The sequence below is a fragment of the Amblyraja radiata genome, chromosome 16 (assembly GCF_010909765.2).
Source record: "Amblyraja radiata isolate CabotCenter1 chromosome 16, sAmbRad1.1.pri, whole genome shotgun sequence".
Classification (NCBI taxonomy): Eukaryota; Metazoa; Chordata; class Chondrichthyes; order Rajiformes; family Rajidae; genus Amblyraja; species Amblyraja radiata.
In genome coordinates, this window is record NC_045971.1 from 16,980,353 (window position 1) to 17,000,737 (window position 20,385).

General features: G+C 44.7%; 1 protein-coding gene across 2 annotated transcripts in view; it reads left to right on the plus strand.

Moving 5' to 3' along the window:
- LOC116981979 (membrane primary amine oxidase-like) overlaps positions 1–19,203 on the plus strand; it is a 29,870-nt gene extending 10,667 nt beyond the window's left edge. The window contains exons 2-5 of one of the 2 annotated variants that reach the window (XM_033035240.1): positions 10,141–10,996; positions 14,191–14,479; positions 17,162–17,291; positions 18,313–19,203. In XM_033035240.1, the coding sequence (XP_032891131.1) occupies positions 10,141–10,996; positions 14,191–14,479; positions 17,162–17,291; positions 18,313–18,582 (1,545 nt within the window). In that variant the 3' untranslated portion in view covers positions 18,583–19,203. The remainder of the gene's footprint in view (positions 1–10,140; positions 10,997–14,190; positions 14,480–17,161; positions 17,292–18,312) is intronic. The other variant, XM_033035241.1, reaches the window with a different exon arrangement.
- The last annotated feature ends 1,182 nt before the right edge of the window (positions 19,204–20,385 follow it).

The window sequence follows — 20,385 nt, forward strand, 5'->3', positions numbered from 1 at the left end:
CTCTGGTGGTCAGTTAATGAAAGAAAGATGAAGCTAAGCTTGTGATTAAACAGCGACACGAAGTGTTGGAGTAACTCGGTGGGTCAGGAAACATCTCTGGAGAACACGGGCAGGTGACGTTTCGGGCCGTGACCCTTCATCAGGCTCAGTCACGGCAGTTACTCCTGCACTTTGTCTTTTTTTGTTGTAAACCAGCATCTGTCTTTCCTGAAGATTGACACAAAAATCTGGAATAACTCAGCGGGCCAGGCAGCATCTCCGGAGAGAAGGAATGGGCGACGTTTTGGGTCGAGACCCTTCTTCAGTCTGGTTAAAGATAAGGGGAATGAGAGATATAGATGGTGATGTGGAGAGATAAAGAACATGAATGAAATATATGCAAAAAAGTAACGATGATGAAGGAAACAGGTAAGCTGTTTGTAGTGTGAAAATGAGAAGCTGGTTCAGAGGGAAAGAGATCTAATGCAATCTATTGGGATGATTGCAGATAGCCTTAGGGTGGGTGGGGGGGGAGGACCCGTTTCCACACAATTACACACACACACACTTACACACACACACACACACTTACACACACACACACACACTTACACACACACACTTACACATACACACACACACTTACACATACACTTACACACACACACACACTTACACACACACACACTTACACACACACTTACACACACACACACTTACACTTACACTCTCACACACACACACGCTTACACACACACACACACTTACACACACACACACACACACACACTTACACACACACACACACACACGCAAACACACTTACACACACACACACTTACACACACACACTTACACACACACACACACACACACACACACACACACACACACACATACACTTACACAAACACACACACACACACACACACACACACACACACACACACACACACACACACACACACACACACACACACAAACACACAAACACACACACACATATGAAAAGCCCCAGACAGAGAAGGGCAGGAACTGGACACATGATGAGGATGTGCCTTGCATCACATTTCTCCCCCTCAACAAGAACGATTCGCCATCTGTGGCAATCCCTATCCGGAGCTACCCACTCTCTCTGGTGGTCAGTTAATGACAGAAAGATAAAGCTAAGCTTGTGATTAAACAGCGGCACGAAGTGTTGGAGTAACTCGGTGGGTCAGGAAACATCTCTGGAGAACACGGGCAGGTGGCGTTTCGGGCCGTGACCCTTCATCAGACTCAGTCACGGCAGTTACTCCTGCACTTTTTTGTCTTTTTTTGTTGTAAACCAGCATCTGCCTTTCCTGAAGATAGACACAAAAAGCTGAAATAACTCAGCATGACAGGCAGCATCTCCGGAGAGAAGGAATGGGCGACGTTTTGGATCAAGACCCTTCTTCAGACTGGTTAGAGATAAGGGAAATGAGAGATATAGATGGTGATGTGGAGAGATAAAGAACATGAATGAAAGATATGCAAAAAAGTAACGATGATGAAGGAAACAGGTAAGCTGTTTGTAGTGTGAAAATGAGAAGCTGGTGCGACTTGGGTGGGGGAGGGATAGAGAGAGAGGGAATGCCGGGGCTACCAGATGTGAGAGAAATCAATATTCATTCCACTGGGCTGTAAGCTGCCCAAACGAAATATGAGATTCTGTTCCTCCAATTTGCGTTTAGCCTCACTCTGACAATGGAGGAGGCCGAGGACAGAAAGGTCTGTGTAGGAATGGGAAGAAGAAATAAAATGTCCAGCAACCGGCAGATCAGGTTGGTTCCCGCGGGCTGAGCGAAGGTGTTCTGTGAAACCATCGCCCAGTCTGCGTTTGGTCTCGTCGATGTACAGGCCCACATCTTGAACAACGGATACAGCAGATGAGGTTGGAGGAGGAGCAAGTGAACCTCTGCCTAACCTGAAAGGACTGTTGGAGGCCCTGGACAGAGTCGAGGGAGGAGGTTAGTGACAGGTGTTGTTGCATCTTCCGCGAAACGATCGGCCAGTCTCGCCGATGTATCCACATCTGAACAACTCTGTCCTGAATTCCTCTGCTGAACTATAAGTGACATTTTAACTCTGAGAATAGTATTATCACAGTCAAATTCATAAAATGTTGAAAGTTACATTGACTTCGAAGCGTAATTAAGCAAATTAAAACGTGTTTTATGTGCATTTGGTGCTGTAAACAAATCCAATAAGTTGCAACGAAAAAACAGAAAATAATACAAATGCTTCGTAGGTCAGTCGGTATATGTGGGAAGAGAAACCGACCCATTGTTTCAGGTCGACGTCCCTTCGTCAGAACCTTCATCAGATCTTCGACCTGAACAGTCATCGCGGTTTCTCCTCCCCCTCCGGTTGCTGCCCGACCTGCTATGTATTTCCAGCATTAGCTGCTGTCAGTTCAGATTTGCAGCACCATCAGTGGGTTTTTTTTCATTTTCACAAATAAATGTCACCACGCTGGTCTCCTGGTGTCTTTGGGTTTCGTCAGGTAACTGAAAACAAACTGAAATACAACTGAAATGAATTGTCACATTAAAAATGTTTCGACACTTCTAAGTATGTTATACTTCTCAGTAAGTATAAAAAAAGCTTGGTTAATGTTCTAAATAACATTATAAAGGATAAACACAAAAAGCTGGAGGAACACAGCGGTGTCAGGCAGCATATCTGGTGAAAAGGAATAGGTGACATTTTGGGCCAAGGCCCTTCGCATCCGTTCTTATAAATATAAAAGGAATTCTACAACTTGTTGCGCTTGCTTGACTGTCGTGTGGATTTAATGTTTTATTTTACAAAACGTCAGTGTGTGGGTGGGGAAATAATTAATCTAGAAATCTAATTCACGGTTGTGGTACTTGAAATAAATTGCACTTAACTGAATGGTCGAATTGATCCTGACCAAGAACTCTTGTTTTAATTTCGTCTACTTAGAACAAAGGCTATTTCTTAATTGTCAAATTCAAACAGTTTTAGGCTTAAATTCAAAGCCTTGTCTTCTATAATTTTCTACTGCCTCTAAGAACCCTTCTGTTTAAACGAAAAGCCAAAACATGCAAATAAAACTTTGGTCTTCAGTTTTTGGTTCAACGTAGTTTCTTAAACAGCAGCACAGATGTAAAAAATAATTTAACAAGGTACGTGAAGTATGACATTGACTAGCAGTTTGGAATTGTCAATACGTTTTACAGGTAAATTCAAGTTGCAGTGAAAGCGGTGAGAGGGACAGAATGAGCGTCTGTGATAGAGGGAGACAAATGGAAGAGGTTCAAGGCTCTCTGTGTTATGTACCGGTCACCACAATGTTTGGGGGCAGGTCAGGCTGCACGATGGAGACAGGGAGAAATAACGAGTCCATATCCGCGACTGATGACTGACAGCTGAAATGAGTACTTCTTCTATTGTCATAATAAGCGATTGACCAAGCACAGGCAAATGGGACTAGCTCAGTATGTCAACTCGGTCGGCATAGACAGGATGGGCCGAAGGGCCTGTTCCCCTGCTGTGCAGCTCTATGGCTTAGTGTCTCTTAATAGCTCGCTGTTCCCTTACGTGGGGCCCTTGAAAGGATAATTGAAACGCGGTGCACTGCGAAGAATGGGAGAGAGAGAGGAGGGTGGAGGAAAGGTGGCGTGGAGGAGGAAAGGGGGCGTGGAGGGGGGGAGTCAGATAACTGGACTTGTCTGTGGGTTTTAATACTTTGCCCGCTCTGCTGCCCACACTCAGTCTTTACTTAGACCAGCCCGGCCCGAGCTCTGGTTCAGCTTTATCTCACTGTTCGACAGTTTCGTCGCAAATACGTGTCTTTCAACTCAAGCCCCGATGGCTGGAAACAGTTAAATTCTCCCAAACGATTCCCACGTCCTTGAGCATTCTGGGACGTACATTCCAAGCACAAAGTCGCCAGAACCCGCGCGGTGGAGGTGGTCGAGGAGGAATCAACCCCGGAGGTCGACAGAGACTCAGTGAAGAAGCAAGGCGAGAGCTCCACACGTTGCCGGCGCCCCGGGGCTCACCATGAACTTGAAGGTTGTGTTCGCTGTCTTGGCCGTAGCTCTGGTAGCGATCATCGCTCTCAACTGGATCCTGCTGGTGGGGATGTCGAGGTCGGCCGCGTGTCAGGTCCGAGACCCCGGCGAGCAGCTCAGTGAGATGATGGAGCAGCGGCGGCAGAAGGAGATGTTTGCGGACCTCAATTCCTTGGAGTTGAGGCAGGTGGTGCGCTACCTGGAGCAGAACCTGGCCGTGACCCTGGTGAACTGTAGCCAGGCATTGCCGTCCCACAACTCCATCTTCATGGTCGAGCTACAACTTCCCCGCAAAGACGACGCCTTGAGGTTCTTGGACCAGGGGGGCGACCCGCCAAGGAGAGAGGCCAGGGCTGTGGTGGTCTTTGGTGCTCAGACTCGGCCCAATGTAACCGAGTACACGGTGGGACCTCTCCCTGACCCGACCTACCATGTGAATGTCTCCTCTCACACCTACAAGAGCCTCCACTTCAACTCCAGGCCTCTAACCTTTACTGAATATAAAACTATCATGTCAACAGTGGGCTTGGAGAAGGTTTTGGAACTACTCGAGGAAAGTTACGGCGCGGACGGGATGCCCCCAATATATTTAGACTCATCCCCTCGCGGATTTAAGTTGGGCGACAGGGAAACGTGGTTTTCCTCGTCGAAGAACCACATCGATCACTTTATGCACCCTCTGGGGTTTGAGGTACTGGTGGACCACAGCAGCAACAACATCTCGGAGTGGAAGGTGAGGAAAGTACTTTACAACGGCCAATACTTTGACACTATTGATGAACTAGTGACTCAGTACAACAAGGGGTCTGTGCGGAAGTTCCAAAGGACGGATTCGGACCCCAACTACGCCTCGCTGAGACCTCGCCAGAAATTTCAAACCTACGGCCCCCTCCAGTTCGAGCCACAGGGACCAAGATACCACGTTGTAAACAACCACGTTCGCTACTTTGACTGGGAGTTCGCGTTCCGTCACAGTCCCGCCAGCGGTTTACAGCTGTTTGATATCCGCTTCAGGAAGGAGCGGGTGGTCTACGAGTTGAGCGTCCAGGAGGTGAACTCCGTTTACGGCGGAGAGACGCCAGGTCTGATGAGGACCAAGTTCTTGGACAGTCATTATGGAATTGGGAAAAAATCCAATGAGCTGGTGAAAGGCGTGGACTGCCCTTACAGCGCCACTTTCGTCCACACTCTCCATCTCATGGATAGCGACCAACCGCAGCGGATCAGGAACTCCATTTGTATCTTTGAGCAGAATCGGGAGATTCCTCTGAGACGCCACTTCTCCAGCTGGTTCATGACCCCATCTTACGGCGCGTTACTGGATAACGTGCTGGTTGTGCGATCAGTGGCGACTGTGGGCAACCATGATTACATCTTTAATTTCGTCTTCCACAACAATGGGGTGATTGAGACCAAGGTGTCTCCCACGGGCCACGCTCTAACCTCATTTACTTCCGATGGGGCAACTCAGTACGGAGGAAAACTTGGAGAGAACGTTGTGGGCAACGTTCACACTCTCTTCTTGCACTTCAAGGCTGACCTGGATATATTAGGTAGGTGCCAATACATTTCAAACGTTCTACGTTGAAGTATATTTAAAATATATATTAACCTTGCGTCCGTTGCAAAGTATTCTGTCTAAGGATACAAATGATACATATTCAGTAATGACACCGATCTTCCTTCATTGGTGAAATGGTGACTAATATCGAGCATGGGTGCCTTTGTTGAACAAACTGAGCGGTTCTGGGGGTAGAGATTTGGAAATGACTGGCCACCTTGAGTCTTGGTTCTTTGGAGAAGTTTGCTTCTTCACATAAACATCTGTGTTATGTAACCAGGGTGCTGATAATAGTGGCTAATATCTTCGATAGTTTAACCCAATTCACCACGAAGCAATATCGTTGCTTATCGACCAGTCAACGATGACAACAATGTCACAGAAACAGTCAAGTCTTGCAAATGTGTTGCAGAATACTCATGCCAGGCCACTCAAGAATGACAATTCCATTCAACCTGGCCTGATTACAATGGACCATTAAACCTGTCATGAAATATGTGTTAAGCAAAGGAAACGCGAGCAACTGTCAGTCTGCCAGTTAACATCCGAGGAATCAGGGACAGACTCTCCGGGGCAATGGAACAGATAGAGATCCAATACATTTACAGCGAAAGTCTTTGAGTGGGGTTGGGGGGGAGGAGGGGAGAACAAGGATGTGGTCCTGGAGAGGGTGGGAGTCAGGAGAGACTGAATGTCAGCACTGGTTGCGAGTCAGGAGGAGGGAGCGTGTTAAACGCAGACGAATGTCTGGGGGAGATGTAAATATGTGTATAAAGGCATCTGGATGACAACTTGGATAGGAAAGGTTCAGAGGGATAGAGATCCAATGCGAACTATTGGGATGATTGCAGATAGCCTTAGGGTGGGTGCGGGGGGGGGGAAGGACCCGTTTCCACACACTTACACACACACACACACACACACACACACACACACACACACACACACACACACACACACACACACACACACACACACACACACACACACACACACACACATTTACACATACACACAAACACACTTACACATACACACAAACACACTTACACATACACACAAACACACTTACACACACACGCACACTTACACACACACACACACACACACACTTACATATATGAAAAGCCCCAGACAGAGAAGGGCAGGAACTGGACACATGATGAGGATGTGCCTTGCATCACATTTCACTCCCTCAACAAGAACGATCTGTGGCAATCCTTATCCGTAGAGTATTTTTTTTACAGATCTTGGGGTTTTTTTTGATACCCACTCCCTCTGGTGGTCAGTTAATCACAGAAAGATGAAGCTAAGCTTGTGATTAAACAGCGACACGAAGTGTTGGAGTAACTCGGTGGGTCAGGAAACATCTCTGGAGAACACGGGCAGGTGGCGTTTCGGGTCGTGACCCTTCATCAGACTCAGTCACGGCAGTTACTCCTGCACTTTGTCTTTTTTTGTTGTAAACCAGCATCTGTCTTTCCTGAAGATAGACACAAAAATCTGGAATAACTCAGCGGGCCAGGCAGCATCTCCGGAGAGAAGGAATGGGCGACGTTTTGGGTCGAGACCCTTCTTCAGACTGGTTAGAGATAAGGGAAATGAGAGATATAGATGGTGATGTGGAGAGATAAAGAACATGAATGAAATATATGCAAAAAATTAACGATGATGAAGGAAACAGGTAAGCTGTTTGTAGGGTGAAAATGAGAAGCTGGTGCGACTTGGGTGGGGGAGGGATAGAGAGAGAGGGAATGCCGGGGCTACCAGAAGTGAGAGAAATCAATATTCATTCCACTGGGCTGTAAGCTGCCCAAACGAAATATGAGATTCTGTTCCTCCAATTTGCGTTTAGCCTCACTCTGACAACGGAGGAGGCCGAGGACAGAAAGGTCTGTGTAGGAATGGGAAGAAGAAATAAAGTGTCCAGCAACCGGCAGATCAGGTTGGTTCCCGCGGGCTGAGCGAAGGTGTTCTGTGAAACCATCGCCCAGTCTGCGTTTGGTCTCGTCGATGTACAGGCCCATATCTTGAACAACGGATACAGCAGATGAGGTTGGAGGAGGAGCAAGTGAACCTCTGCCTAACCTGAAAGGACTGTTGGAGGCCCTGGACAGAGTCGAGGGAGGAGGTTAGTGATAGGTGTTGTTGCATCTTCCGCGAAACGATCGGCCAGTCTCGCTGATGTATCCACATCTGAACAACTCTGTCCTGAATTCCTCTGCTGAACTATAAATGACAGTTTAACTCTGAGAATAGTATTATCACTGTCAAATTCATAAAATGTTGAAAGTTACATTGACTTCGAAGCGTAATTAAGCAAATTAAAACGTATTTTATGTGCATTTGGTGCTGTAAACAAATCCAATAAGTTGCAACGAAAAAACAGAAAATAATACAAATGCTTCGTAGGTCAGTCGGTATATGTGGGAAGAGAAACCGACCCATTGTTTCAGGTCGACGTCCCATCGTCAGAACCTTCATCAGATCTTCGACCTGAACCGTCAACGCGGTTTCTCCTCCCCCTCTGGTTGCTGCCCGACCTGCTATGTTGCGCTTGCTTGACTGTCGTGTGGATTTAATGTTTTATTCTACAAAACGTCAGTGTGTGGGTGGGGAAATAATTAATCTAGAAATCTAATTCACGGTTGTGGTACTTGAAATAAATTGCACTTAACTGAATGGTCGAATTGATCCTGAACAAGAACTCTTGTTTTAATGTCGTCTACTTAGAACAAAGGCTATTTCTTAATTGTCAAATTCAAACAGTTTTAGGCTTAAATTCAAAGCCCTGTCTTCTATAATTTCCTACTGCCTCTAAGAACCCTTCTGTTTAAACGAAAAGCCAAAACATGTAAATAAAACTTTGGTCTTCAGTTTTTGGTTCAACGTAGTTTCTTAAACAGCAGCACAGATGTAAAAAAGAATTTAACAAGGTACGGGAAGTATGACATTGACTAGCAGTTTGGAATTGTCAACACGTTTTACAGGTAAATTCAAGTTGCAGTGAAAGCGGTGAGAGGGACAGAATGAGCGTCTGTGATAGAGGGAGACAAATGGAAGAGGTTCAAGGCTCTCTGTGTTATGTACCGGTCACCACAATGTTTGGGGGCAGGTCAGGCTGCACGATGGAGACCGGGAGAAATAACGAGTCAATATCCGCGACTGGTGACTGACAGCTGAAATGAGTACTTCTTCTATTGTCATAATAAGCGATTGACCAAGCACAGGCAAATGGGACTAGCTCAGTATGTCAACTCGGTCGGCATAGACAGGATGGGCCGAAGGGCCTGTTCCCCTGCTGTGCAGCTCTATGGCTCAGTGTCTCTTAATAGCTCGCTGTTCCCTTACGTGGGGCCCTTGAAAGGATAATTGAAACGCGGTGCACTGCGAAGAATGGGAGAGAGAGAGGAGGGTGGAGGAAAGAGGTCGTGGAGGGGGGGTGTGGTGTGTGGGGGGGGGGGGGGGGGGGGGAGTCAGATAACTGGACTCGTCTGTGGGTTTTAATACATTGCCCGCTCTGCTGCCCACACTCAGTCTTTACTTAGACCAGCCCGGCCCGAGCTCTGGTTCAGCTTTATCTCACCGTTCGACAGTTTCGTCGCAAATACGTGTCTTTCAACTCTAGCCCCGATGGCTGGAAACAGTTAAATTCTCCCAAACGATTCCCACGTCCTTGAGCATTCTGGGACGTACATTCCAAGCACAAAGTCGCCAGAACCCGCGCGGTGGAGGTGGTCGAGGAGGAATCAACCCCGGAGATCGACAGAGACTCAGTGAAGAAGCAAGGCGAGAGCTCCACACGTTGCCGGCGCCCCGGGGCTCACCATGAACTTGAAGGTTGTGTTCGCTGTCTTGGCCGTAGCTCTGGTAGCGATCATCGCTCTCAACTGGATCCTGCTGGTGGGGATGTCGAGGTCGGCCGCGTGTCAGGTCCGAGACCCCGGCGAGCAGCTCAGTGAGATGATGGAGCAGCGGCGGCAGAAGGAGATGTTTGCGGACCTCAATTCCTTGGAGCTGAGGCAGGTGGTGCGCTACCTGGAGCAGAACCTGGCCGTGACCCTGGTGAACTGTAGCCAGGCATTGCCGTCCCACAACTCCATCTTCATGGTCGAGCTACAACTTCCCCGCAAAGACGACGCCTTGAGGTTCTTGGACCAGGGGGGCGACCCGCCAAGGAGAGAGGCCAGGGCTGTGGTGGTCTTTGGTGCTCAGACTCGGCCCAATGTAACCGAGTACACGGTGGGACCTCTCCCTGACCCGACCTACCATGTGGATGTCACCTCTCGCACCTACAAGAGCCTCCACTTCAACTCCAGGCCTCTAACCTTTACTGAATATAAAACCATCATGTCAACAATAGGTTTGGAGAAAGTTTCGAAACTTCTCAAGGAAAGTTACGGCGCGGACGGGATGTCCCCAATACATTTAGACTCGTCCCCTCGCGGGTTTAAATTGGGAGATAGAGAAACTTGGCTTCCGTTCTTAAAAAGACTGGAAGGTTCGTTTATGCACCCTCTGGGGTTTGAGGTACTGGTGGACCACAGCAGCAACAACATCTCGGAGTGGAAGGTGAGGAAAGTACTTTACAACGGCCAATACTTTGACAACATTGATGAACTAGCGACTCAGTACAACAAGGGGTCTGTGCGGAAGATCCAAAGGACGGATTCGGACCCCAACTACGCCTCGCTGAGACCTCGCCAGAAGTTTCAAACCTACGGCCCCCTCCAGTTCGAGCCACAGGGACCAAGATACCACGTTGTAAACAACCACGTTCGCTACTTTGACTGGGAGTTCGCGTTCCGCCACAGTTCCGCCAGCGGTTTACAGCTGTTTAATATCCGCTTCAGGAAGGAGCGGGTGGTCTACGAGTTGAGCGTCCAGGAGGTGAACTCCGTTTACGGCGGAGAGACGCCAGCTCTGATGAGGACCAAGTTCTTGGACAGTCATTATGGATTTGGGAAAAGTTCCAATGAGCTGGTGAAAGGCGTGGACTGCCCTTACAGCGCCACTTTCCTCCACACTCTCCATCTCATGGATAGCGACCAACCGAAGCGGATCAGGAACTCCATTTGTATCTTTGAGCAAAATCGGGAGATTCCTCTGAGACGCCACTTCTCCAGCTGGTTCATGGCCCCATCTTACGGCGCGTTACTGGATAACGTGCTGGTTGTGCGATCAGTGGCGACTGTGGGCAACTATGATTACATCTTTAATTTCGTCTTCCACAACAATGGGGTGATTGAGACCAAGGTATCTCCCACGGGCTACGCTCTAACCTCATTTACTTCCGAAGGTGCAAGTCAGTACGGAACAAAACTTGGAGAGAACGTTGTGGGCAACGTTCACACTCACTTCTTCCACTTCAAGGCTGACCTGGATATATTGGGTAGGTGCCAATGCATTTCAAACGTTCTCGTGTTGACATTTGTATGGGGAGTCATAGAGTCTCATATAGCACGGAAACACGCCCAACTCCTCCACGAGAACTAATGTCCCTGAGCTAGTTCTACTTGCCAGCCTTTGGCCAACATTCGTCTAAACCTTTCTTTCTATAAGATAGATAAAATAACTTTTAAACATTGTCATTATACCTACATCCACTACTTCAGTTTGCACCTCGTTCTTTATACCCAACACCCTCCATGAAATTAAATTGCATCCCACGACCCCTTTAAATCTTTTCCCTCTCACCATCAACTTATGTCAGTAGAAACATAGAAACACAGAAGATAGGTGCAGGATAGTACAGGGATTGCTGGTCGGCGCGGACTCTGTGGGCTGAAGGGCCTGTTTCCATGCTGTATCGCTAAACTAAACTAAACTAAACACTGACTTGCCATCACCTGCCAGGTACCTCTGCTCTGGAACCTCTATAAGTTTATTGACATTTGTACCTCTGGTTCCTTGTTTTATCATTCAGCAGAATTGATATTAATGTTCTGGGGTCAGAGCACCGAACAGACCTAAAAAAATCAGCATAGAAATGTATCGAGGGATAGCGATGAAAAGTACAAAAATAATAGTAGAAAATGCTGGAAACTCAGCCAATCAGGATTTTTTTTCAGATTGACTGCGCCTGTAATTTTCTGATTTTCACTTGTAAAACCGTCAAATATGTGTACCTTTGAAGCTTTTCTTTCCTGCAGTTCACTCCCCTCTACTTTCAGTCCGAGGAAGGGTCCTGGCCCGAAAAGTCAACCATCCTTTTTCTCCAGAGATGCTGCCTGACCCGATGAGTTACTCCAGCACTTTGTGTCTATCTTCTGTGTCGCTTTTATTCAGTTTCTGGTATCTGTTATAATACCTCCATATGTAGCCTGGCACTAACTTTTGTTAACTCCCATGCCAAGTGCACTGAGACATCTAACAGATGGTGTTATAAGATTTCCAGTTGTTATTGTGGCTTCTTCATCAGAAGGTTTGTGGTGAGACACAGTTTACAGTTACAGTTATCGATTGCACCATCATGTGATCTAGCGTGTTAATGTTCTTTGGCTCAGCAGCCATCTCTGCCACTACATCTTGTTACCACAGAGACACTTCTTGGCTGGGGTGAGTAGCGGAGCCACACAGAGAGATGGGGAGGCAAAGGCTTCCTCCACACCCAACAGGTTGTGATGAGATCTGGTCAACATGTGGATCTGGCTGATCCCCTACAATGGACATGCATAGGGTGGAGTCTTTAGTCCTACAGATAGGCTACTCAGACCACCCAACACCAGCCATCCTCAGCTGCCATTTCTCACTAAGGAATAAGATCATGTCATAAGGAATAGGAGTAGAATTAGGCCATTCGGCCCATCAAGTCTACTCCACCAGTCAATCATGGATGATCTATCTCTCCCTCCTAACTCCATTCTCCTGCCTTCTCCCCATAACGTCTGACACCTGTACTAATCAAGAATCTATCTACCTCTGCCTTAAAAGTATCCATTGACTTGGCCTTCAAAGCCTTCTGTGGCAAAGAATTCCACAGATTCACAACCCTCTGACTAAAGAAATTTCTCCTCACCTCCTTTCTAAAAAAACGTCCTTTAATTCTGTGGCTATGATCTCTAAACCTCCCACTAGTGGAACCATCCTCTCCACATCCACTCTGTCCAAGCCTTTCACTATTCTGTATGTTTCAATGAGCCCCCCCCCCCCCCCCCCCCCCCATTCTTCTAAACTCCAGAAAGTACAGGCCCAGAGCCAACAAACGCTTACTATAGGTTAACCGACGAATTCCCGGGAGAGGTACAAGGGTTTGCCTAAAGTTCCCAGTACAGCAAAACAATCAGTCCATTTTTCTCTAGATGCTATAATGAGCCCTTTTAACAGCCTTTCCGCTTTACCCCTTGAATATTGATTTCATTTGCATTCCACTTCCTGGGAATGAATCGAGCATGTTTTTGCATGTTTCGCACTAAACCAATCAAACTGTTGTCCATCTTTATCCTGTGTACGAGAAGCAAAATAAGATTTCCACTGGGAATAACCTGATATTCCTTTTGGAGAATGCGGAGAAATGGACCGAGCAGGTAGCACTGGTCGGCTTGTGTCAGTGGCACAGATCAATCCCACACTGTAGTGAATGACTCAGGAAGTTCCTCAGGTTTATTTTTTGAGCTACAAGTTAAAAAAAAGAGAGTACAATCCACAAAGTGTTACAGCATATTCTACAGAGTTAAATAAAGGAAATGATTAGAACTGAAAATAATCTTGACGATGTACACAAAGTAACCTCAGAAAGAAACGCACTTTTACGCATTAGGGAAAGGATTCCAGAGTTCTAGAGCGTGAATTTGAGTTGGTCGAAGTAAGATGATACCTGTATTTTAAGAATTAATATCATGATTACTTTGTACTCAATTCAGTTTTATGGTTGAAATGATGTTTGCTATTCGACAATTTAACAGGTTTGAGCTAGTTGTAGATAAATAAATCCTACAATAAACACTTTCTGGCGTGCCTGCCTTGAAAGAATGATTTCTGAGCATTGAAAATTGATACGATGCAAAAATTATGATCCTTATCGGGATGAACTGCCATCAAATGGTTATTCATTGTTCCTAACTGGTGGATGAGGTTTGAGCAAATAATTGCCCTTGATAAACTAATTGTAACCAGTGCATTTAAAAATGACGGGCTTAAAAAGATTTATGATTATTATGTGTTATTAATAGAAAATTAACAGTACTGTTTTATGAACATGTTTGACAACAATGTTGGGCAAGGCTGAACATATGTTTAAAATGTGTTCAACTTAAGAAATCTATTCAGCAAGAAACTGGTGCTATGTTCACATGTATTTTAGGCATCCACCACTCTCTAAAAAAAACCTGCCCTGCCCATCTTCTTTAAACTTTACCCCTCTCTCCTTCTAACGGCAACCAGTCTGCATTTCAACCTTGCACTGGTTTGAGTATAAAAGCAACTAATGATTCATAGCATGCTGGACATTATGAGTGCATGTTCCGAGCTTGAGCTTGGAATATCTGGATAACGAAGGTCTGATGAGTTGCTCCAGCATTTTGTCTCTTTCCTCTGGTACACACTCTGCTTAACTGTTCATTTAACATTTGCCTCTCTCTGTTATAGGTACATCTAACTCTTTTGAAACTAAAGATGTGGAATATCAACTTAAATCAGTCCCATGGAAGCCTGACGAGAAGGTGCATGTACCCAGTGTGATAAGCAGGATCTTAGATACGGAGAATGAAGCAGCCTTCAGATCTGGAGCAAAATTGCCCAAATACCTGAACTTTGTCAATTTGGCTCAGAAAAATAAGTGGGGCTATTATCGAGGTTACAGGCTTCAGGTGGTGAGCTTCAATCCTGACAGTGTGCCTGAAGACAGTCCAGATGAAAAAGGCATCTCCTGGCAAAGGTATAAATCTTGACCTCTTGCTCATCGAGTCTTCATCTCCTGCCAGATTACAAGGAAAATGCAAACTGGCCATTAAATAGTAGACTATATCAGGGGGTTGGTTATAGTTTTGATATCTTGTACATAATATTCATTGGATCTATCATGATAAGACTTCACACATTGGAGACGCCTTAATGTGAGAATGTGTGATCAATTTGTACCTCAGTGCTTATGCAAACTTCCACTTTGGCAGACATTGTACAAATCAAATTGCCATTTGATCTACGGTTTATTAGAACATGCATGACATTAAAAAAAGAAGATATTATGTGATCGGGATTATGAAAAATGTTAATTTTTGGTCTTCTACATCTTTCCGCTTGTCCACCACTTTCAGTCACTTTCAATCTCACTTTTATTTGCATTCCCATCTTTATTCTCCTTCCCTTCTCCCTCTCTGTCTGTCGCTTGTTTCCATCGCTCTGCCAGTGGTCTGGGTGAGCTGTGATTTGGCTTTTCTCCTCTTTGCACTGCACCTTGTCTTATTTTTCCTCCACATTTTCTTTCACTTTTTTTCTGTAGATATCTTCAACGATCTTTATGCATCTTTCCAAAGGGAACAGGTATTTATTTGCATTATTATCCTCTTGCATGCTTGGTCTTCACCCTTTCCTTGTGCCTGATGTTGGAACAGTTTCAGAAGTTTATCACATTTCTCCCTGGCAACAGGTAGTTGTAAAGTTTTCCCATCACCTTGATGCCGTGCATTAGGCAGTGGAGAAGCTACAGACCATTATCTCCACCTCTCACCGCAGCCTTACAGATGGAAAGCTCATAGTAATACTTGTACAATGGATAGACGTACAAAAAACAGATCAATCCTTCTACAGGTACTTCCTCAGAAGACTAAGGCAATATGACATGTCTCAAATGACACTTACCAATTTCTACAGATGTACCTCCCTCCCTTCACCACCTCCAGTTTAAATTCCATTTGGAATATTTTGGAGGACCAAGAAACCAAGAACCTTAGAAAGCACCCAATCTGGATGCCTGACAGCCTAATTTGGCAACTGTAAGACCCCAGGCAGCAGGAAATTGCAGAGATTTGCGGATGCAGCCCTGCCCATCATGCAAACCAGCCTCCCACCCATTGACTCCATCTACACTTCACACGGCCTTGGGAAAGTAACCAAAATAACCAAGGGCCAACAACACCTCGATCATTCCTTCTTCTCTCCTCCCTGTTGGCAGACAATAGAAAAGTTTATAATCATGTACAATCAGATTAAAAATAGCTTCTACCCTGCTCTTATCAGATTCTTGAATGGACTTCTCACAAGGTAAGGGGACACTCAATCCCCTAATCTTCCCCCTTGTGGACCTTGCACTTTTTTCTATCTGCACTTTCTTTGTAGCTATATCAGTTTGACCTACATTATGTGTATATTCCCTCTGCACTACTTGTACGCTCTACTCGTCTAATGTTTTTAATTTTCATCAAGTAAGGATTTTTTTTCAACAGTCTGAAGAAGGGTCCTAAACAACGCTATCCATGTTCTGCAGAGTTGCTGCCTGACCTGCTCAGTTTCTCCAGCACTGTGGGGGTTTTTTTTTGTAAAGTGGCATCTGCAGTTCCTTGTTTCTACTTTATTTTTACCTGGTTAGCGTGCAAAGCAAAGTTACTCAATCAATGATCTGTGGTTTGCATAAACATAGATGCAAATATCTCCATACAAACCAATAACTGACAAGAGAATGAAGGACAGGAATGTGACACATTCCATTTCCACTTCTGAGATTAGAGTTGCGTTACTAACCCAGAAAAAAATTAGTCTTGCATCTGGTCTTTGTCAAAGCAGATGTGGAGATATTTAAGTGGAATGTGGGGGAAATGTTCTGTTTCCCAGCTCAATAACCACTCATCCAGTAGAAGAGGATCTATGGTTCTTTCTTTGCATATACCTGCCCGCTGTGGCATTTTCACCGGAGGCACTAGCATGTAAACGAGAGTTGAGAGTCAAGACTGTTTTATTGTCATATGTCCTGTAACGGAACAAGTAAATTCTTACTTGCAGCATTTTTACTTACTGTTCAGTATATATATCTATATAGATCTCTATATAAAAAAAAATATATATATTCATATATATATATACACACACGCACACGTGCGTGCACACACACACACACACACACACATATATATCTTTATATTTATATATAAAGAGAGAGAGAGAGAGAGAGAGAGAGAGAGAGAGAGAGATATATATATATATATATATATATATATATATATATATAGCAATAATAACAGAAAGACAAAAACAATGACACCAGTCTATGTAGTTCAGAGCTTATTTGGAGGTTGTAGTATTTACTAGCCTGATGATTGTAGGGGGAAAGTTGCTCCTGAACCTGGACGTTACAGTTCTTCCCGATGGCAGGGGTAAAATGAGTGTGTGGCCAGGGTGTTGTGGGTCTCTGATGATGCTGGCTGCCTTTTTGAGGCAGCGACTCCTGTAGATCCCTTCGATGGTGGGGAGGTCAGTAGCCATGATGGACTGGGCAGTGTTCATCACGTTTTGAAATCTTCTTCAATCCTGGGCACTCGAGTTGGTGAAAAATAAGTTAAAGCACTTAGATTTGAGGACATTCTAGCAACAACGCAGGTTAATAATGTTGTTTTATTTATTATAGATACCAGTTGGCAGTGACAAAGAGCAAAGATAACGAGCGAAAGAGCAGCAGCATCTACAATCAGAACAGCATGTGGAAACCACCTGTTTACTTTGCTGACTTCATTAACAATGAAAGCATTAGGAATGAGGTTTGTTCATATGTATTAATATAACGGTTTGTCAGAACCATTTGTCCTTGAGCTGGGGAACATGGATTAGAACCAAACTTCCCCACAGTGAGCGTGAGAAGAGGTGGGCGTGTAAACGACAGGCATCAGATGGACCATGCAATGTTGCACGTCAGGGTACACCTCACAGACTAAAGGTCGTGTGTTGAATAGGCTGATGTCAGCCAGAGCAGCTACTTGGGTGTTATAATTGTTGCGAACAGCCTTTGGCCAAAGAGGACATTTCCTTTAGGCTTCCATATAGACACATAGTGACATAAAAACTGATAAAGGACTTTTGGCCCGTTGAGTCCACACTGGCCATCAAGCACTCGCTTTGCTAATCTCACTTTATTCTCCCTATATTCCCATAAACTCTCCCCTGCACCTCCCCAGATTCTACCACTCACCTACACACTGGGGATAATTTAGTGGCAAAGTAACCTACCGTCCTTCACAGCTGGGATGTGGGACAAAGCTGGGGCAGCCAGGGGCATAGCCACACCAACACAGAGGGAAATGTCCGATTCTGTAGTCTGTAGCCTCCTTTAGCTCTGGTATTTTATTTCATTCACATGTTTAAACTGTAATGTTTTACTCTTAATGTTTTAATGTTTTATGTTTTATTCTTAATTGTTTACTGTATGTCGTGTTGTTACTTGCGAGCAGAACGCCAAGGCAAATTCATTGTATGTGTACATACTTGGCCAATAAACCTCTTCATTCATTCATTCATTCATTCATTCATTCATTCATTCATTCATTCATTCATTCATTCATTCATTCTCCAACGACAGCGCTGGCAGCCAGGACTGTGCATGCTATGGTGCAGAACTACGCAGAAACATGCCCGTAATTGGATTAGAACTCAATGCCCTTCTTGTTTAATACTCCCATACATATGGAATCATTCCACTTTGCTAAGGAAAAACAATACTAATGTGATTTGATTTTATTGAAGTTTAAGACGATCAGTAACAACATGCCTATTATTTTCACACAGGACCTGGTGGCCTGGATAACAGCTGGATTCCTCCACATTCCCCACGCAGAAGATGTTCCAAACACTGCCACATCTGGAAATGAAATAGGCTTCATTCTGAAACCACTCAACTATTTTAACCACGATCCCTCTGTTTACTCTCAAGACGCTATTTACATCGATCCAGCCAATCCGGGATGTGAGGATAATCCCATAGCGTGTCTGTCTGACGTTGCATCCTGTAGTCCAAACTTCCCAGAATTTACCTACGGGGAAAACAATGAACATTAACTGAATTGCGTTTAATGTGACTCCATTACAGTGAGTCCCAACCTCTCACTGACCACTACTTTCAACTAAGCATTCTGAAATAATAATTATTAGATCTAATGGTCTGCATGGAATCTTTCCAGGCAGGATAAATATCACATCTCATTTATAGAGTTATAGAGTCATAGCCCATTATCATCTAAACCTTTACTATCCATGTACTTGTATAAATATGTTTTACGCATTGTAATTCCACCCATCTCTACAGCTTATACTCACCTTCCTTTGTATGTAAGCGTTGCACCTCAGCGCTCTTCTAAACCTTTCCCCTCTCTCCTTAAACCTATGGCCTCTAGTGTTAGACTCTCCTTCCCTGGGGAAAAGATTGTGACCATTCACCTTATCTATGTACCTCATGATTTTGTACACCTCTACTATACAGGTCACCACTCAAGCTCTGTTGTTATTTAGTTTGAAGGGTGGTGATTAATCTGAACATGTCATTATGAAATGACAGAGGAAGTGAGAGGGCAGTTTTTACAAATACCAGTTGTTTCAGAATTTTTTAAATTTTAATTGCCAGGGAATCCTCCTAGGACTACTGTACCAGTGTATATATTTAAAATCTACCAATTGAAAACAGCATCATGTGCTCTGATTCACTTGTTACTAGGATTTATTCCAGTCTGATAGAACCAATTGTTGCAATGAGAGGGTGACACTCAAGGAAATTGTGTTAAACATTTATTCTCATTCCAGATGGTAGTTGGGTACAGTCCTTGAGAAGTGCCTTACTAAACTCTTTTCACTGGGCTAATGGTTTTTAACAACAAATGATGTTTTTGTTGCATGAGATTTTGAATCTTTACAAGAACTTTACTGGTGTCTTGAGATTGAATTCTATGGTTCCGTTCATTTATTTTTCTTCAGAAGAGATGAATCCATGAGAGAGTTACATCAAGATTCACAATAGAAATTATCTGCAAAGCATCAGGACCATTTTGCATTCTTTTTCCAAATGTGACATCCATCCATCTCCACCGCCAAGCATAGATTTTGTTTGTAAAAAGTATCTCCTGAAATTTTGATGTAAAAGTGAAAAGTGCTAGCACTCCTTACGCAAAGGAGCTGTTTCGATGGGATGGACTCATAACGTCATAAGGAATAGGAGTAGAATTAGGCCATTCGACCCATCAAGTCTACTGCCATTCAATCATGGCTGATCTATCTCTCCCTCCTAACCCCATTTTCCTGCCTTCTCCCCATAAACTCTGACACCTGTACTAATCAAGAATCCATCTATCTCTGCCTTAAAAATATCCACTGACTTGGCCTCAACAGCCTTCTATGGCAAATAATTCTACAGATTCACCACCCTCTGACTAAAGACTCCACCTGAACCCCGCAGGGACTAGGGTCCTAGCAAATAGCATAACTAGGGTGGTAGACAGGGCTCTAAAGTACACAGTGGGGCAGCGGTAGGGGTGGGTGGGGGAGAGTGCGTTAAACAGTTTGGAGAAGTGTGAATGAAGCTAAAGGGAAGGAGTCACAGGAGAGGTTACTGAAGTCTCCAGGATAAGAAATAGGACATAAAGTTTAGAAAGGGATGAGTCTAATGTTAGGCAGCATGGGGACCAATATGAGAAGAGGAGCAATGAAAACAACACTGAAGGTGATATATTTGAATGCAGTATGTGAAACAAGGTGGATGAGCTTATAGCATGGTTAGAAATTGGCATGTATGATATTGTGGACGTCACAGAGCATTGGCTAAAAGAGGATCGGAGCTGGAGGTTGAACATCCGAGGACACACAATCTATAGA